Genomic DNA, 15,424 nt, shown 5'->3' on the forward strand with positions numbered 1-15,424 from the left:
TGGAGTTTCTGTTTGCCTTGTAGTTTTATGTATGATGTTACAGAAAATGCATACTTATTCTTTATCTTCTTAGGTTAAACAAAAGACTATTTTAATACTTTTCTAATATTGATAGATGAATTTATTTTTTCTGTGCTAAGAACAGTTAAACACTGGAACAGATTCCTAGGAAGATTATGCAGTCTCTCTTCCTTCAAAATATCTTTGAAGAATAGTTTCATTTGTACAGTGATGGAGCTAATGCTTCTCAGTCATTACAGATGTGCAGTGATCTATAAGATCTCAGAGTATCCCATGGAATTTTGCAAAAATACAACTATGCAAAAGCCAGCTACTACCTATTTCCACACACAAGAACACAATACACTCTTACACCAAAAAGTCCCTGAAGAAAGCAACAGACAGGCATTTTAAGTTTACTTTCATTTTCAACAGAGTGAAAAATAGAAACAATTACATAAATGGTATGGTTGATTCTTCTTGGGTTATTTTATTTTATTTTTTTAAAAGCTAGATGGTTCTTTGTTGCAAGAAATGTTCAGAAAAACTCAGCCAGGTGATTCTAAATGCAACTACTAGGTGCAACCCAACTACTTTTTAGACATGCCTTATTAGGAAGAACATGAAGAGGTAGACTACCACTCAGGAAGCACTGAAAGACCTACTCTTGGTATCATATCCATAAATGCAAGCACAAATTCAACTTTTTATTCACCTTAAATTCTTAGTTCCTCCCCTAAGGAAGGCAATAACCGTGAAAGTACTCACTCAATACTACCTACCTAGAAACAGATGAAAATGTCAACACTTATTAATTAATCCACTTTCTGGAAACATTTGTGAATATTTGAACTACAAATGCTAAAATGTATAAAGGAAATGGAATATCTGATTATTCATAATTTGCAGTATATTCTATGCACCATGACCTTGATATTAACCAGTTTGATGATGACATACTAATTTTCCCCTTCTGTCAAGAAATGCATGGAGATTACTCTGTTAAATGAGATATCCCAGACAAAACAGAGATCCATTTTGTACTGCGTGTTTCATTTACCTTCATTATCCTTTAGAGTAAAGTTGGGATTCAAAGAAAGCCCTTCATCAAGAGAAAAATGGAATCTGGCCCCATTTGCAGAGTTATCTTTGTCAGTTGCAGTGATGGTCTGAATTACCTGAAATAAAAATTAACAATGAATGTGCTGAAATTTAAACTTGACCCCAATATTACCTGACCTTTGTAGAATGTTCAAATTTTGCTTATTTTAATTTTCTACTTGACTGCTGCTAAATTCAACAGATGATATGATTGGGTCATTAGCTTGATTCTTCTAGCATGAAATGTTTTAGGAGCTCGATAAAAGCATCTAAAGCATCTACACTTCCCAACATTTGGATATGGTACAGACATGGAGATTTTCATCATCGGCATTACCTCTTACTGACCTTCAGAATTACACTTTTGCCTAGGCTTTAATTAGAGCCTAAATTCAGGCTGAACCAGAATGGTCTGTCCAGTGCACCATCTTGCTTGACATTCTAACAATGAGTTGTACTTCAGTATTGATTAGGAAAAATAATCTTTTTAAGGAAAATGGCAAGCTCTGTTTAAAATTTTGGATAAGAATCAGTTTTAAAATTGTCAGAAAATAGAAAATAAAAAGCAGCTGCCACTCCTGGGTATAGTTTGATTTGCCCAAAGGAACAGAATTAGATGTAGCAACTATGTACAGGAGAAGTATTTTTGAAAGGTAAGACCTCTACCTTCAAAAGCCCTGATGATTTTTAAAATTTACTTCCAACTAAAACTGAGCTAAACTTTTGGAATCTGTGACCAAGCAATATTTCTAACTCTACTTTCATTTTCATGCTGGGCCTGGAAGCTCAAGTGATAAAGTAGAATTTAATAAAAGTTGTTCTTGTGATATATCCAGTGAAGCCCACATAGAGTGCTGCATGGAACTGATAGATATCCTGAGGGAAATGTAAAAGGGGGAGGGAGAAAGGCTCTTTTCATGAGAATTTTTCTGTTCAGTGTTCAGCTGCAGTCTGCCTGGGCTGAACCTGAAGCATAAACAGTGTGGGCTCCAGAGGGTTGATCTATTTTGAAATGAAAAGGCAGCACACAGTTCTCTACCACCATTCATGTACGAGAAGCAAAACAAATACATTTTAAAGCCAATAGACTACAATGATTATTCTGCTGAACATATACAAGATAATATATTCTATAGACTGTGCTAGTTTTAAACAATTAACAATACTGCTGGATAACTACAGAGAATATTTTCTCATGGTACTTTTTTACTGACCTGTAGAAGAATAAGATCAAATTGAAATGTCTATAATCATGAAGTTTTCCAAAGACATGATAATACAGATGAAAATGTTTGGTAAAAGCTAGTTGTTCTCTACTGAATTTTGAAAAAATGAATATAAAATTGAAATAATTACCATGTAAAAACATTTATTTACCCTAGATACATATTTTAAGTTAATAATGTTCACAAGTTATGAGCAAAGCAAGACAAAAACAGGAGTTAATGTAAGTACATTTTCAAGACAATCAGTTTCCATTATTACTCAAATACCAAAAATACAGTTAAATGCAATTCACAGCTGCAATAAATACAGACCAGAACTTAAAAAATGTGAATTGCTAAATACTGCTCATATATCATACATGCTCATACGTAATCATCATTGAAAGATATGTCACTTAGCTATGTACTTTCAGATTTTATTTGATGGCCTCATAGATAAACTTTTGTCCTGTTGTCCTCTCTTAAATCAAATGTTCTATAGATAGTTTACAGAACCTGGCTTCAAGAATATGGTTTTTTTTTTGCAAAAAAAGATACTTTTGATCAAGACCCCACTACCAAAAGACTAAAATTAATGAATAAGATGCATTAAAACTCAACATTCTACCTACTTTCTTACACGTGGAAATTTGAGTATCCCTTGAATACATCAACCTGTGTAAAAAGTACAGCATCAGATGGTATAGAAGCTATGCTTTTCCAAGTGAAAAATGGACAGTGTGTGTGTAATGGAATAGGTCAAAAGAGCATCAGAACGATTCTTAAAAGAAAAATGGCCATGCTCTTTCTGAATAAGCCCCTGTTTTCCAAGGGATAGATTTTGAAGACAGTCTTTTAGAGGTGAAGAACAAAAACGTGCATCTATCTGACATCCATATGCACTCCTAGCCCTTTTCTAATTAATAGGCCAACTAATTATTAGCTTAATAACAGATGTTAACATGCACCATATCAGAGTTGCTGATTAAAATAAAAATGTAGACAGAGAAACTCATCTTCTGTAATCCTCACTGACACCACTGAAGATATTAAACTGAAAGGTTATGGTATTTTTTTTAAAGGTAAGAGTTGTCCAGAAGAAAAAGTATTTCAGTAATGAAGGAGAAGTAATTGAAAAGGATATAGAGCAGGAATTCAGTCCAGCTCAGTTACTTTTCAGAACTGAATCAATAAACAAGTAAATATACATACGGCCAATTTATAGCAGAGGTGTGCCTTGCCAGCTATGATTCACTTCCTTGACTATTAGAAATAACAGTGCCCAGGATAAGGTAGCTCTTCTTGGCAGCACAATGTTTATACACCCAGATTCTGAAAAACTGTTGTGTGTTTGTACACGTATGCATGTGTGTTACTTACAGTAATACACAGTGTCAGGGAAATTACATTTCATTATTACCATAATTTTTTCTATTATTCTTCTGAAAAACACCAATATGACTAGTAGGCCTAGAGAGACATTTTAACAACCTAATACTCTGTCTGGACAAGCAGTGAACTTAGAAACATTCAGAAAACTGTCAGCATTTCACTCCTGCAATGTTCATAACAAAACACTTGAACTTTTTTTAAATTACTATTTACTCTCATTTTCTTAAAATTAATAAAATGAGACGTGTTTTAAACAAAGGAAAATTTCTTTTGTAATGGCACTTCATTGAAGATTCTGAAATATCATTCTTCTCCACTGGCTGTATTTCACAACCATACAGAAAACGAGTGTATTTCTAGAACTCAGGGTTCTCCAACTCTGTTTATTACCTAAGATCAAAATCACAACTGCTTCATTACATTAATATGTACTATCTATTAGGCTTCATCTGAAAGCTGTTAAAGATACAGAATTTATTTTCTCAGTGACTACTAATACAGGAAAACTATCACTTCACTGTGGAAATTATCATCTTCTCAAAAACATTTTTGAGATGCTTTAGGGGGTTCATTGAAGTACATTTTCTTATGTTGTATTATTATTATTTTGGAAACTAAATAAATTGAGCTACTGAGAGAAAAAGAATCAGGGGACCAATTCTGTCTCTGATTTCTCTCTGTAGATGCCTCTCCTGAAAATAAATAGGCAAACACAAAATTTTGTTAATGACAAAAAATCAGTTTATTTTATAATATATATATAATAAGTATATATATATAAATATATAATAAGTTATATATATATATATATATTATAAGTATATAATAAATTCAAAATAGATATGCTAGGACAAACGCTCTCAATGGCTATGCAGCTTATCTCCTTAGATTTCCTGAAGAAAGAAACAAGAACTCATACAGGACAGGGCAGAGCTGCAGCCCAACCTCAAACATCAGTCAAGTAGCTGTGCCTGACAATGTCTGACAGAATTTATTCTTTAGTGATATTTTGTACTACTCATTCTTACCAGATGATGGATAATTCAGAATAAATGCTGTCTTTGTAGTGATTCAAAACTATTCAGCTCGACGTGTTTTCTAGCACATGGAAAGTTGTCTTATTCTGCAATCTTTGCTTATTTGTTCTTCTTGAATACTTGTTGTTCATTGACCTTTTTTTCCTTAAAATAGTTGTCTTCTGAGCGAGAGCCAGGTGCTTTTGTATCTTTTTGTAGTTGTTTTCATGTGTTTTGTTTTGTTGTTGTTGTTTTTTTTTAATAGCCCAAGGACATCACAATCTCTTCTGAAGCCTAGCTGTATACTAAATATAGAAGTCAGAGCATGTCTCATACAGTCTTGACGCAAGCTCATCATTCCAACCTACAACCTGTGTAATCATGCATAACTGCCATGAAGATCTGTGTAACAACTCAGTCTATGCAAAGAAGGTACTTCTGGTAAAACAAAACAAAACAACTTGGTAAAGTTCTCAAACTATGGACCACAGTGAAATGCATTAACCAGTGGCAGCTGGAAAGTAATTGTTTTTCAGTTCGAATTGCAACCTTCCCTCTGCTCATAGTTTTGGAAGAACTGTTCAGCATATTTTCCTTGAAGATCCTTCACAGTCAGGTTCACCCTAATTTGGCTCTCCATCTGAACACTTCTGAGCAATTAAACATGCAAAAACTGAGGACAGTAGTCATACTAATCAGTCATTCCACTAAGTTACATTTGAAATCTTTCTCTCACATGGCTCTTAGTGAGAGCTGTTAAATCTGCTTTATCCATTTTTTAGAGGATAGTGACTTTTCAAATTCCATCTGGCAAGATTAAGATTTTTGTATTATATTTTCTTGAAATAAGAAGAAAATACCTTGAATGAATTCCCAATCTTCTCCCTTCAGTCTAATACAGTTAAAATACAGATTAATACATTTTAAAAGTTGGGTGAAATGTGAATTATGAAAATGAAATCAGAAAGATCATACGGCGTGTGATCAAAACAAAGTTTTAACACTTGCAGCATTAACAAATGAAACAATTCTTCTTTCACACTGAGAAAAAGGTAACTGAGAGTTACCTGACCAGGCTTTGCATTCTCACAGACCACTACGTCATACTCTCTGGCGAGCTCTGGAGGATTGTCATTGACATCCAGGATTCTAATGCCAACTGGAACATGGCTCACTAGCTCAGGATTGTCTGAAAAATATACAGAGGGTATTTATATATATTCAATATTCATATAATTAATTACATTATATATATATATAATTTTCAATATTATGCAATATTGAACATTACATAGATATTATTTTACAAAAACAATTCAAATTATGTTATATATGTAATATTCAATATCTTGTGACATCCTCAATATACAGTGACATCCTCAATTAAAACATGATTTCTCAACACAGCAACTGGGTGAGAACTAGATACAGTTGCAAAACTTTAAGTAATAGATCATGAAAGATGATGTTTGCTGAGCTTCACTTTTTGAAAAGAAATAGGGAAGAAAGCATAGTTAGTTATACCATAGCAATAAAAATACAAGGTACTCTGAGAATGAAGTAAAAGGCTGTTGGTGCTATTGCACGCTGTCAAACTCTATGCAAGAAACGACTGATTATTTTTCAATTAACATCAAAGTGTAATCACATTAAGACCTTTTATATTTTTCTCGGTCCCTCAATGAGTTTAGGAACTAGGAAGGCAGCTCCAAAAGTACTGCCTATTTTATGATGTTGGTTCATGACATCAGAGGCAAATGTTGGTGGTATGGCAGCAGAGGCAGAACCTTCCTACCAACATTCCATTACATTGTGTTGCCATGTGACAGATAGTACCAGACGGGCAGTCTGACAAAATAGCATCAGACACGAAAGTATGGATGAAGCAAAAATGTATCACTGAATTCCTCCATGCAGAAATAATTGTGCCCACTGATATTCATTGATATTTGCTGAATGTTTCTGTAGACCAACAGTTTGCATGTGAGTAGAGTGAGGCAGTGGTTTTCAGCAATGTGAAAGAGAAGACACATTCCAGATGGCCATGCACAGCTGTCACACCATGAAATGAACAGTGTTCCCATCAGCTCATCCATGCAAATCAGTGGATTATGATCAGGGAATTGTGTATGGAGCTGAACATTGCTTTTAACGTATTGGAAATGATGGTGATAACTTTAGACTATTGCAATGCTTGTGTCAAGTGGGTCCCATGAATGCTCACACAGGAACAAAAACACTGTATGCAAGTTTGTCAGGATCTACTGAACCAATACAAAACAAAAGGTGATAGTCTACTGGATCACATCATTACCAGTCATGAGACATGACATCACCATCATGAGCCAGAGTCAAAATGGCAGTGCATGGAGTGGTGACATGAATTCCCCATCAGAGAATTTATAAATGCTGCCACCAGCAATTAAAGTGATGTGCACTGTTCTTTTGAATAGGAAAGGGATCCTTCTGGATCCTTCTGGATTTTTTTGGAAAGCAGACAAATGATCAGTTCTCATCACTACATAGCACTGCTGTCTGTCTCACCTGAAGGCTTGAAACTCCAGAGTCAGGACAAGAGGAAAACAACTTTTCTCTTGGAACATAATAACACCAGATCCCCTAACAGCTTGAAGACCATGGAAGGCACTGCCAATCTTGGTTGAACTATCCAACCACAACGTGGTCATAGCAGCTGTGAAACACTGGGTCACACCTGCTACTGTAGATTTTTATGAATGCAGGCTCTCATTCATCGCTGGTGAAAATGCACGGCTAATGGTGGTAATGGTGCTGAAAAATAGTGGTTTGTAGTTGAAAATTTGCACTATATCAAATAGTGTTATTGTACTCTTTGCAGCAGTTGTAGTCTCCGTGGAAATAAATTGGAGCCATTATTTTCAGAGTAATGCATGCAAAGTTCAGAAATTATATGGAACTAAAAGCACACAGACATACATAAACCATTCCCAAGGCTGGTTTAAACCTTCTCACAAGTTACCATGTTGTTACACAAAGTAGTCAATAAGTCTTGTATTTTCTGTGAAAATTCAGCACCAGTGACACATCGGTTAGAAAATGTTTAAGTAATGGTGTCTTAGTATATGATCTATACTTGTTTGAGAGCTCACCTTCAAAAAGAGATCACTTGCAAAAAAGCACAATAATTTTTTTTCAGTGAAAATAAACTTTCTGTTTTAAGATGGGAAAAAAAATACAAATCTTAATGCATCATTCTTTTCTTCTTACTACTATGTACCAAGACACTTATATTTGATTAGAAGAATTATATTTTGAAGCCATTTTAAAATTAGGGGCAATATATCTTCCAAAGTCTGTGCAAGTATCCATCTTGTAGATAACAAACTTCATTTTGTTTTTTACCAATTAAATTAAACTATCAGTAGAAAAAAAATAAGTCCATCATTCATGCACAAGGTAGAAGAATGGGTTTTACAGGTTTATTTTTTTAAATGTGCATGTTTTATTTTTAATTATGCTTGTTCATGTGAAGGAAAACAAAGCAGAAATATTAAGGATCTAAAGTTCACCTGTCCTGGTTATTTCTTCTGTATTTAGCGACATTATGTTTCCATCAAAAGAAGAGTCATTTGTAAAATGCTTCAGATTTTTCATGCCTTTGAAGGCATTTGCTCAGAATTCTATTATCATTCATTAGTTTAGACATTTAGAATCAAAACCACCAGTAATGTAGCCTCCTACTAAAAGAATATTTGAGAGCACTGGAGTTTTTTTTGACAAAGTGAGAGATATATCCTTCTATGTTTTCATCTGGGATATTAGTCAAAGAGCCTGGGTTTGAAAGGTTTTTTTCAGATTTTTCACATTCTCTTTTTGATTAATATGACTGTTTGCATGATGATTTTCATTCACTTTTGGAAATTAGTCATCCATCCCCATGAAAAGGGGTTAGGAGGGAAATCAAAATTATAAACAGAAAAGGAAGATTTAATTTAGATAAGATAGGAACCTCACTGTCATTTCCAATTAACATTAGTATTAAAAGTTATAAGAATACATTCAGAAGGGCTACAGACTCACAAATTCCATTTTTTTTTTTACTGTGAATGCTCTGTTGCAAAATTAGGAATATGTTTAATATATAGTACTTAAGTAGATTATTTTAGTAGTCTAGAGGAGTGTTTAAGTGCTGTGAATACACAAAGGGAAAGTGAAGAACGGTTGGCTGTTTGCTATGTGGTTGGATGCAAAAAACCATCCATCTCAAATTATGAAAGAAAGAAAAGCAGCCTTCTCCCTTTGAACTTTGAGAATTAACTGAAAAGATGTTTGGCCCTTCCTTGGTGGTAGACTTTAAGATTGTGCAGAATAGCACAATACAAAGCAATAAATATTAATGCTCACTAGCATATTGTACAAAATATTTTAGGTAGATTGTTCTGTCAGTGCTAACAGACAAACAAATTACAAAAATCCTATAGTCACAATTGCAGGATATGAGATCGAATAATATGTTATCTAATCTCTAGTTTAGGAAAATATCTATGTTCTTGAGCCTGGAATGCTCTAACTCAAATTCTGTGAGGTATCAATTCATAGAATCAAAGAATCTTTAAGGTTGGAAAAGAACTCTAGAATCACGTAGTTTAACCGTCAACACATTACCACCACTCCCAGTAAACCATGTCTCCAAATGCTGCACCTTCTCTCTTCTTGAAAACCTCCAGGGATGGTAACTTCACCATCTCCCTGAGCTGCCTTTTCCAATGTATTACCACTTTCCAAGAATAAATTTTTCCTAATATACAATCTGAATCTCCCCTGATGAAACTTAACGTCATTCCCTCTCATCCTGTCACTGATAACTGGGATAAGAAGCTGACCTCCACCTTGATACAATGCCTTGCAGGTAGTTGTGGAGAACTATAAGGTCTTCCCTGTGCCTCCTTCTCCAAAATAATTTCAGGCATATGAACTAGAAAAAGTTATAAATTACAGGAAAGATACGAAGTAGACAAAGGAAGAGTACACAAAAGAATAGTACATAGATCAAAGGCAGATATTATAGTAAAGGGGTAAGGAAGAATCCACCTTGGAGTGGCTTCAAAAGATACAGTGAAAGCGATGAAGATTTTAATATTAGAAAAAGCCTGAAGGTTTTGTCAGAAGGCAGAAGTATTTGTGACAACTAGATAATCATAGAATCTTAGCTGAAAGGGACCTCTGCAGGTCATTGGTCTGGTCATCAGTTCAAAGCAGTGCCATCTTCAACGCTAGAAGAGGTCATAATACATCTAAGAGGAAGGGAGAAAGAAATCAGGAAAAGCTCAGGGCAGAAGGTAACAGAGACAGAGAATTGTTCTGTTGATCTGGCATGTTTGGAATATTTACTGAGGAAAGAAAATCAAATGTTTTAATCCAGTGTGTTCTTGTCTGGCAACAGACAGGTAAATTCTTGTGTTTCAGTACAGTATATCAGAACCCTTTCCCATTCCTGAACAGTGTCCTCCTGTATACCTGTCACTACTTTCCAATGCATCTTACCCCAGTCTGTTGAGCTTGCATTACTTTCACTGAGATTTCACAAAGATTCAGAGAGCTGTTGGTTTGTTTGTTTGGTTTTTTTTTGGTTGCATATTATCTATCTATCTATCTATCTATCTAGTTAGCTAGCTACTACCTACTACCTACCTATCTACCTATTTATTTTTGGCAGCTATTTTGCACAAGGAATTACTTTTTATCTTACCAGTTCAAAAGAGTACAGGGAATTGTTGGTATCTTTCTGGAAGCAGTTACCTTATAGGATCTCTGATCTTTGCAGGCGAATTTCCATACTGAAAGCCTACTTATTACAAAATGCTAATACGGAAAGTATTAACATCACTTTCCAAAATGGTCTTGAAGTTTGTCAGACTGTGTATACTACATCAATGTGTATGCAAGATAACACAGGTTATAAGGGAGAGAGGGAATAGCAAATTAACAAGGTCCTTATAAGCAGGTTGTATTTTAGTTTGTATTATTACAAATTATATATTTTATTACAAAATAAACATAAACTACAGCCTTTTGCAGGTGTGCTGCTCACCTGCAATCCCACACACACACTGATAACTGATCCCTTTTATATTAATTAGACAAATGCAATGCAGTAGTTTGGCAGATTTCCAGTTTTGAGATAATCAGTGCTGATGTATATTTCAGTCCTGTGCATTAAAAAACAACCAGATACATTCTGTATCCTATTAGCATTATGCCTCAAGGGAAGATTTTTCAATGTGAATGCTCACTGTTTTAAGGGATAACTGAAGCAGAAATATTGTTTTGATTCACCTACATTAGGGGCTTACTTTCTTATGCTTAATATTTTTCCCGGAATAAATTCTTCTACCAGAACACTAAAAATTTGTAAAGCAATCAGTTTCATTGAGTATCAGTGCTGCATCCAGGCAGGCCTCGCTGAAGTTGTAGAATTCCTTATCAACTGCCAATCTGGAAGCCTAAATCTTCTCCCAATTAACTTGATTGGGGAAACTTTAAAAACCCCTTCAAGAAGAAAGCTTATTTTTAATATAGCTTCTATTGTCTAAGACTCCTTTTTCACATCAACAAAATTCCTGCCAGCTTTATGAAGATAAATTCAACTTGAGTAATACTAACAGTTCTGATGTCAATAATTTTGTGCTTTTATTTATTTATTTATTTAGTGTGCCTGTGCGTAAAGTTACAATGGTATAGTTTAAGACTTATGAAAGTTAAGTAGATAATTTAACACAGAATAAGCCTGAACTATTTTAATAGTGTGAAGAACTTTGCAAAAAAAAAAAAAAATTTTTTTTTCGACCTTTTCATGATGTAGCACAAAGATTTTCACCTAATTTAGGTTTATAATGAATGTCTATGCTTTTTCATGATTAGTATTAAATATCATTCTTAATCACAGCAAAAACATTTTCTTTTCATTTTGACACCTTTTCAAGACCTTATGATGCAAACCAATATTTGGGAAGTTCAACCAGCTATTTTTTCTGGGACTTTTCAAAGAGAAGTAGATTGGTATTCTCACCTACCAATACTGTCAATAGTTTTGACAGAATATAGATCTAGAATGGATGAAATATATCGCAGAAGCAGAGGTAAAATAATAAAATAATGCTTTATATATAAGTGAGAGGAATATTGTAAAAAATATGGGTTTAATTCAGGGTGGTGGCAGTAAAAGAAGTAGTAAAAGAAGCAATATCAGTAATAATAGAACTGTAGCAGACTTAAATATTAGTACTTTCAATCTGGCTACTCCCTCTGCCTTAATGCAAGCAAAATTCTGCAGCTCGTTGACCGTGCTAGTGCTTACCTCCTGAGTAGATCAGGGCACCACAAACTGCACTGGTTCTGTGGCCAGTAGTGGGTCCATTTCGGGATTCTGGTACTGCTTTGCAAAGCCCTGAAGGGGAAAATGTCACATGATCCCAAAGATTGTCTCTTCTTCAGAGACCCCCTTGGCAGCTACCATCACCAGGAGCACCGCATTTATCATGGCCCAGAGAAGCAGGTAAATGAACTGTTAGATGCAAACCCAAGTGGAACAAGAAGGGAGGTTAGGAAGAGCCATACCCTATACCATCTTTAGATGACACTGTATGAATATTGTAGTTATACTGTTCCCCAAAGAAACAGAGGAGAATAAAATTCATCTTGCCTAGGATGCAATGACTAACCCGAGATAAACAGGGAAATAAGCAGTGAACTTGGCATTAGAGGAATCACTTCTTTAGCAGGATGGAGAACTAACTGCCTCAAGACAATTGTTTTTATAAAGAGTTTTGTGTCAACTCTGCTTATTGCATAAGAATGCAATGGCAGATTCTCCTACAGATAAGATTATTATAATTTCATGGTCCATTGGTAGGCAGCTTATCAAGACTGGAAATAAACTGTTTCACTGGAGAATGTGGACAGAGTGGCAGTATTGTGTCTAGATCTTGCCACTAAAAAGATGACAGATATTCAGTTTGTCACTACTCCATCAGCAAAATAGTCTTAGAACACAGATCTTGTATTTTTAAACATCTGCTTTAATCTGCTTTCCATTTAGGGGAAAAGTAGGAAATATTTTGTGGCAGATTCTGTTTCTTGGAAAAATAAAAAAATGTCATTGGTATAAGTACCAAAACTCTTTCTGTAACTGAATTAGCTGGCAGAATGTAAGTTAAGTAAAAACAAAGAATGAGTGTGATTTTTTTTTCTTGCGTGATTGGGAATTTATGGGAGACGCTGGCCTTAAGGTAGCACTGTAGGATCTGGCTCTGTAACATATCTATAATCACAAATGCCGCAAAACAATATATAAGGAAAATTTCCCTTTACTGATGTCAAACTAAACGTGTTCATAATTTATACTTTTTATTATTTATACTTATTATTAATACTTATCCACACTTCACTTTGTCAAAAAAAAAAAAAAAAATTAACTCTAAAAAATTCTATATTCATTTTAAGGAAAAATTCATTTTGAGGAAACCCAAGGACACAAAGTCGGCAACAAACTCACTGGTATTAGAAAGAATCATCGTTCTGTCCACCAGAGATAAAAGGTTAGGAGATTACAGCACTGTGACAGCACTTCACTCAGATTTATATTACCTTCTGTTAGACCTTGAAAAGGATTCTATTTATTTATTTATTTATTTATTTATTTATTTATTTTTTTAAATGCAAAGTATTAAAACTATTCTTGGTTATTGGAAAATGGTAAAGTGAGAAAATAAAATATCATCAATTCTTGCTCTTTTCTAATTCTTTCAGTGCTATGCGCCAGGAAGATAATACTCTATAGACTTATTTCCTCTAGGCAACACATATGTTGTTTTCATGTGTTTCAGAACACAAGGAAAAAAAAATGATTTTTTTTTGTCTTTTGTTTTTACTTCTTGTAATATAAATCAGTGCACCTTCAAATAGCATTAACAGACCTATTCTGTTTGTTTTACACCTTCTCTCCATCTTCCATTCTCATTCTTCATATGACTGTTAATATCACATGAACACAAGATCTAGAAGCTAGTTTTTCTCTTTGTTAATTAAGAAGATATTGGAAACAGTTAGCTTAGCTGTTAGAATTAACACCTAAAAGGAGCTTCTTGATGCAGTCTATCTTGTAGTATTTTCAAGTAGAAATTTATATTGAAAGATATTCTTGATTTCTTTCTCAAATCAAGCCATTTTATGACTTACGCCAGTTTTTGTTCCCATAGCTATTAGTTGTTCTTCTTGGGCATTAAGGCTTCAAGAATACTACTATTTCTTCTGTTTGCATTCTTGCTTTGAAAACTTTAAGTATGTTTATTTTGCCTTGAAAGTGGCTGTGATTTGGGACTTTGCTGTTGCTTTTAATGTCAGCAATACTATTTGCTACAGAACAACCTTAACTGAATCGCTCACGACTGTTTTTACAACCATTTTCTTTTAGAATGCTTCAGTATTTTGAAATCAGAGAATCACATAACCATAGACTGGCTTAATGATCTAGTTCTAATCACTTTGCCATACGCAGGAAACTTTCCACTAGATCACATTGCTAAAGCCCCATCCAGTTTCAAATGCCGCTAGGGATGGGACATCCACAACTTCTCTGAGCAACTTGATCCAGTGGCTCATAACATTCTGAGTAAATAATTTCTTTACAATATCTAACCTTAATCTCCCTTCCTTTAATTTAAAGCCATTCTCCTTGTCCTATTACTATCAGACCATCTAAAATGTTGTTCTCCCTCCTGTTTATAAACTCTGTTTAGGTATTGGAAGGTCTTCTCTTCTTCAGTCTGAACAAGTTCAGCTCCCTCAACCTTTGTTCATAGTAACGATGCTCCATCCCAACACTCCATGTCTTTGTGTTGGGGACCCCAGGCCTGGATGCAATACGTCACATGGGACCTCATGAGGGCAGAGTAGAGGGGAACAATCACCTCCCTCTCCCTGCTAGTGACATCTCTTTTGACGCAGTCCAGGATACAGTTGGCTGTCCAGGCTGCAAGCGCACACACTACTGGCTCACGTCAAGCTTTTAGTTCCCCAGAACCTTTAAGTCCTTCTCTCCAGGGCTAGCTCTTAATGAGTTCTTCTCTCAGTCTGCTCTCATGTCTTGGATTGCCCTGACTCAAGTACAGTACCTTGAATTTGGACTTGCTGAGTCACATTCAGCTTACAGGGACCCATTTCTCAAACTTGTCTAGATGCCTTTTGATGACTTCCCTTCCTTCTATTATATCAACGGCACTATTCAGCTTAGTGTCATCTGCAGGCTGCTGAGTGGTTGTTCTTTTTCTTCTACTCATTTAACATGCAGTTCTCAGAGAATCATAGAATGACTGGTGTTGGAAAGTGCCTGTGGAGATCATTTCATTCAACTTCCCTGCTCAAAGCAGGGTCAGCCAACGTGCATTGCTCATGACCATATCCATTTGGTTTTTGAGTATCTCCAAGAACACAGAATCCACAATCTCACTTGGCAACTTGTTCACTTGTTTGACATATCTCACAGTAAATTTTATTAAGTGGGATTTTCTTTATTTCATTTTGTGTCCTTTGCCTCTTGTCATTTCACTTGGTACATCAGAGATGAGTTTTTACTTATCTTCTTTAATTTCCCCATCAGGTGTTTAAACATACTGGCAAGAACATCCTGAACATTCTCTTCTCCAGGCTGAAAAAACCCCCAATTCTTTCAGC

At 35.0% G+C, this 15,424-nt stretch overlaps 1 protein-coding gene across 1 annotated transcript in view; it reads right to left on the bottom strand.

Moving 5' to 3' along the window:
- Positions 1-15,424, bottom strand: part of CDH18 (cadherin 18) — a 152,880-nt gene that overhangs the window by 13,205 nt on the left and 124,251 nt on the right. Inside the window, exons 8-9 of the mRNA XM_042839741.1 lie at positions 5,782-5,903; positions 1,061-1,178 (exon numbers count right to left, since the gene is read on the bottom strand). Of these exons, the coding sequence (XP_042695675.1) occupies positions 1,061-1,178; positions 5,782-5,903 (240 nt within the window). The remainder of the gene's footprint in view (positions 1-1,060; positions 1,179-5,781; positions 5,904-15,424) is intronic.

Source organism: Centrocercus urophasianus, unplaced genomic scaffold (genome assembly GCF_019232065.1).
Source record: "Centrocercus urophasianus isolate 14NV4802_14NV808 unplaced genomic scaffold, USGS_Curo_1.0 seq_11, whole genome shotgun sequence".
In the NCBI taxonomy this organism is placed as follows: Eukaryota; Metazoa; Chordata; class Aves; order Galliformes; family Phasianidae; genus Centrocercus; species Centrocercus urophasianus.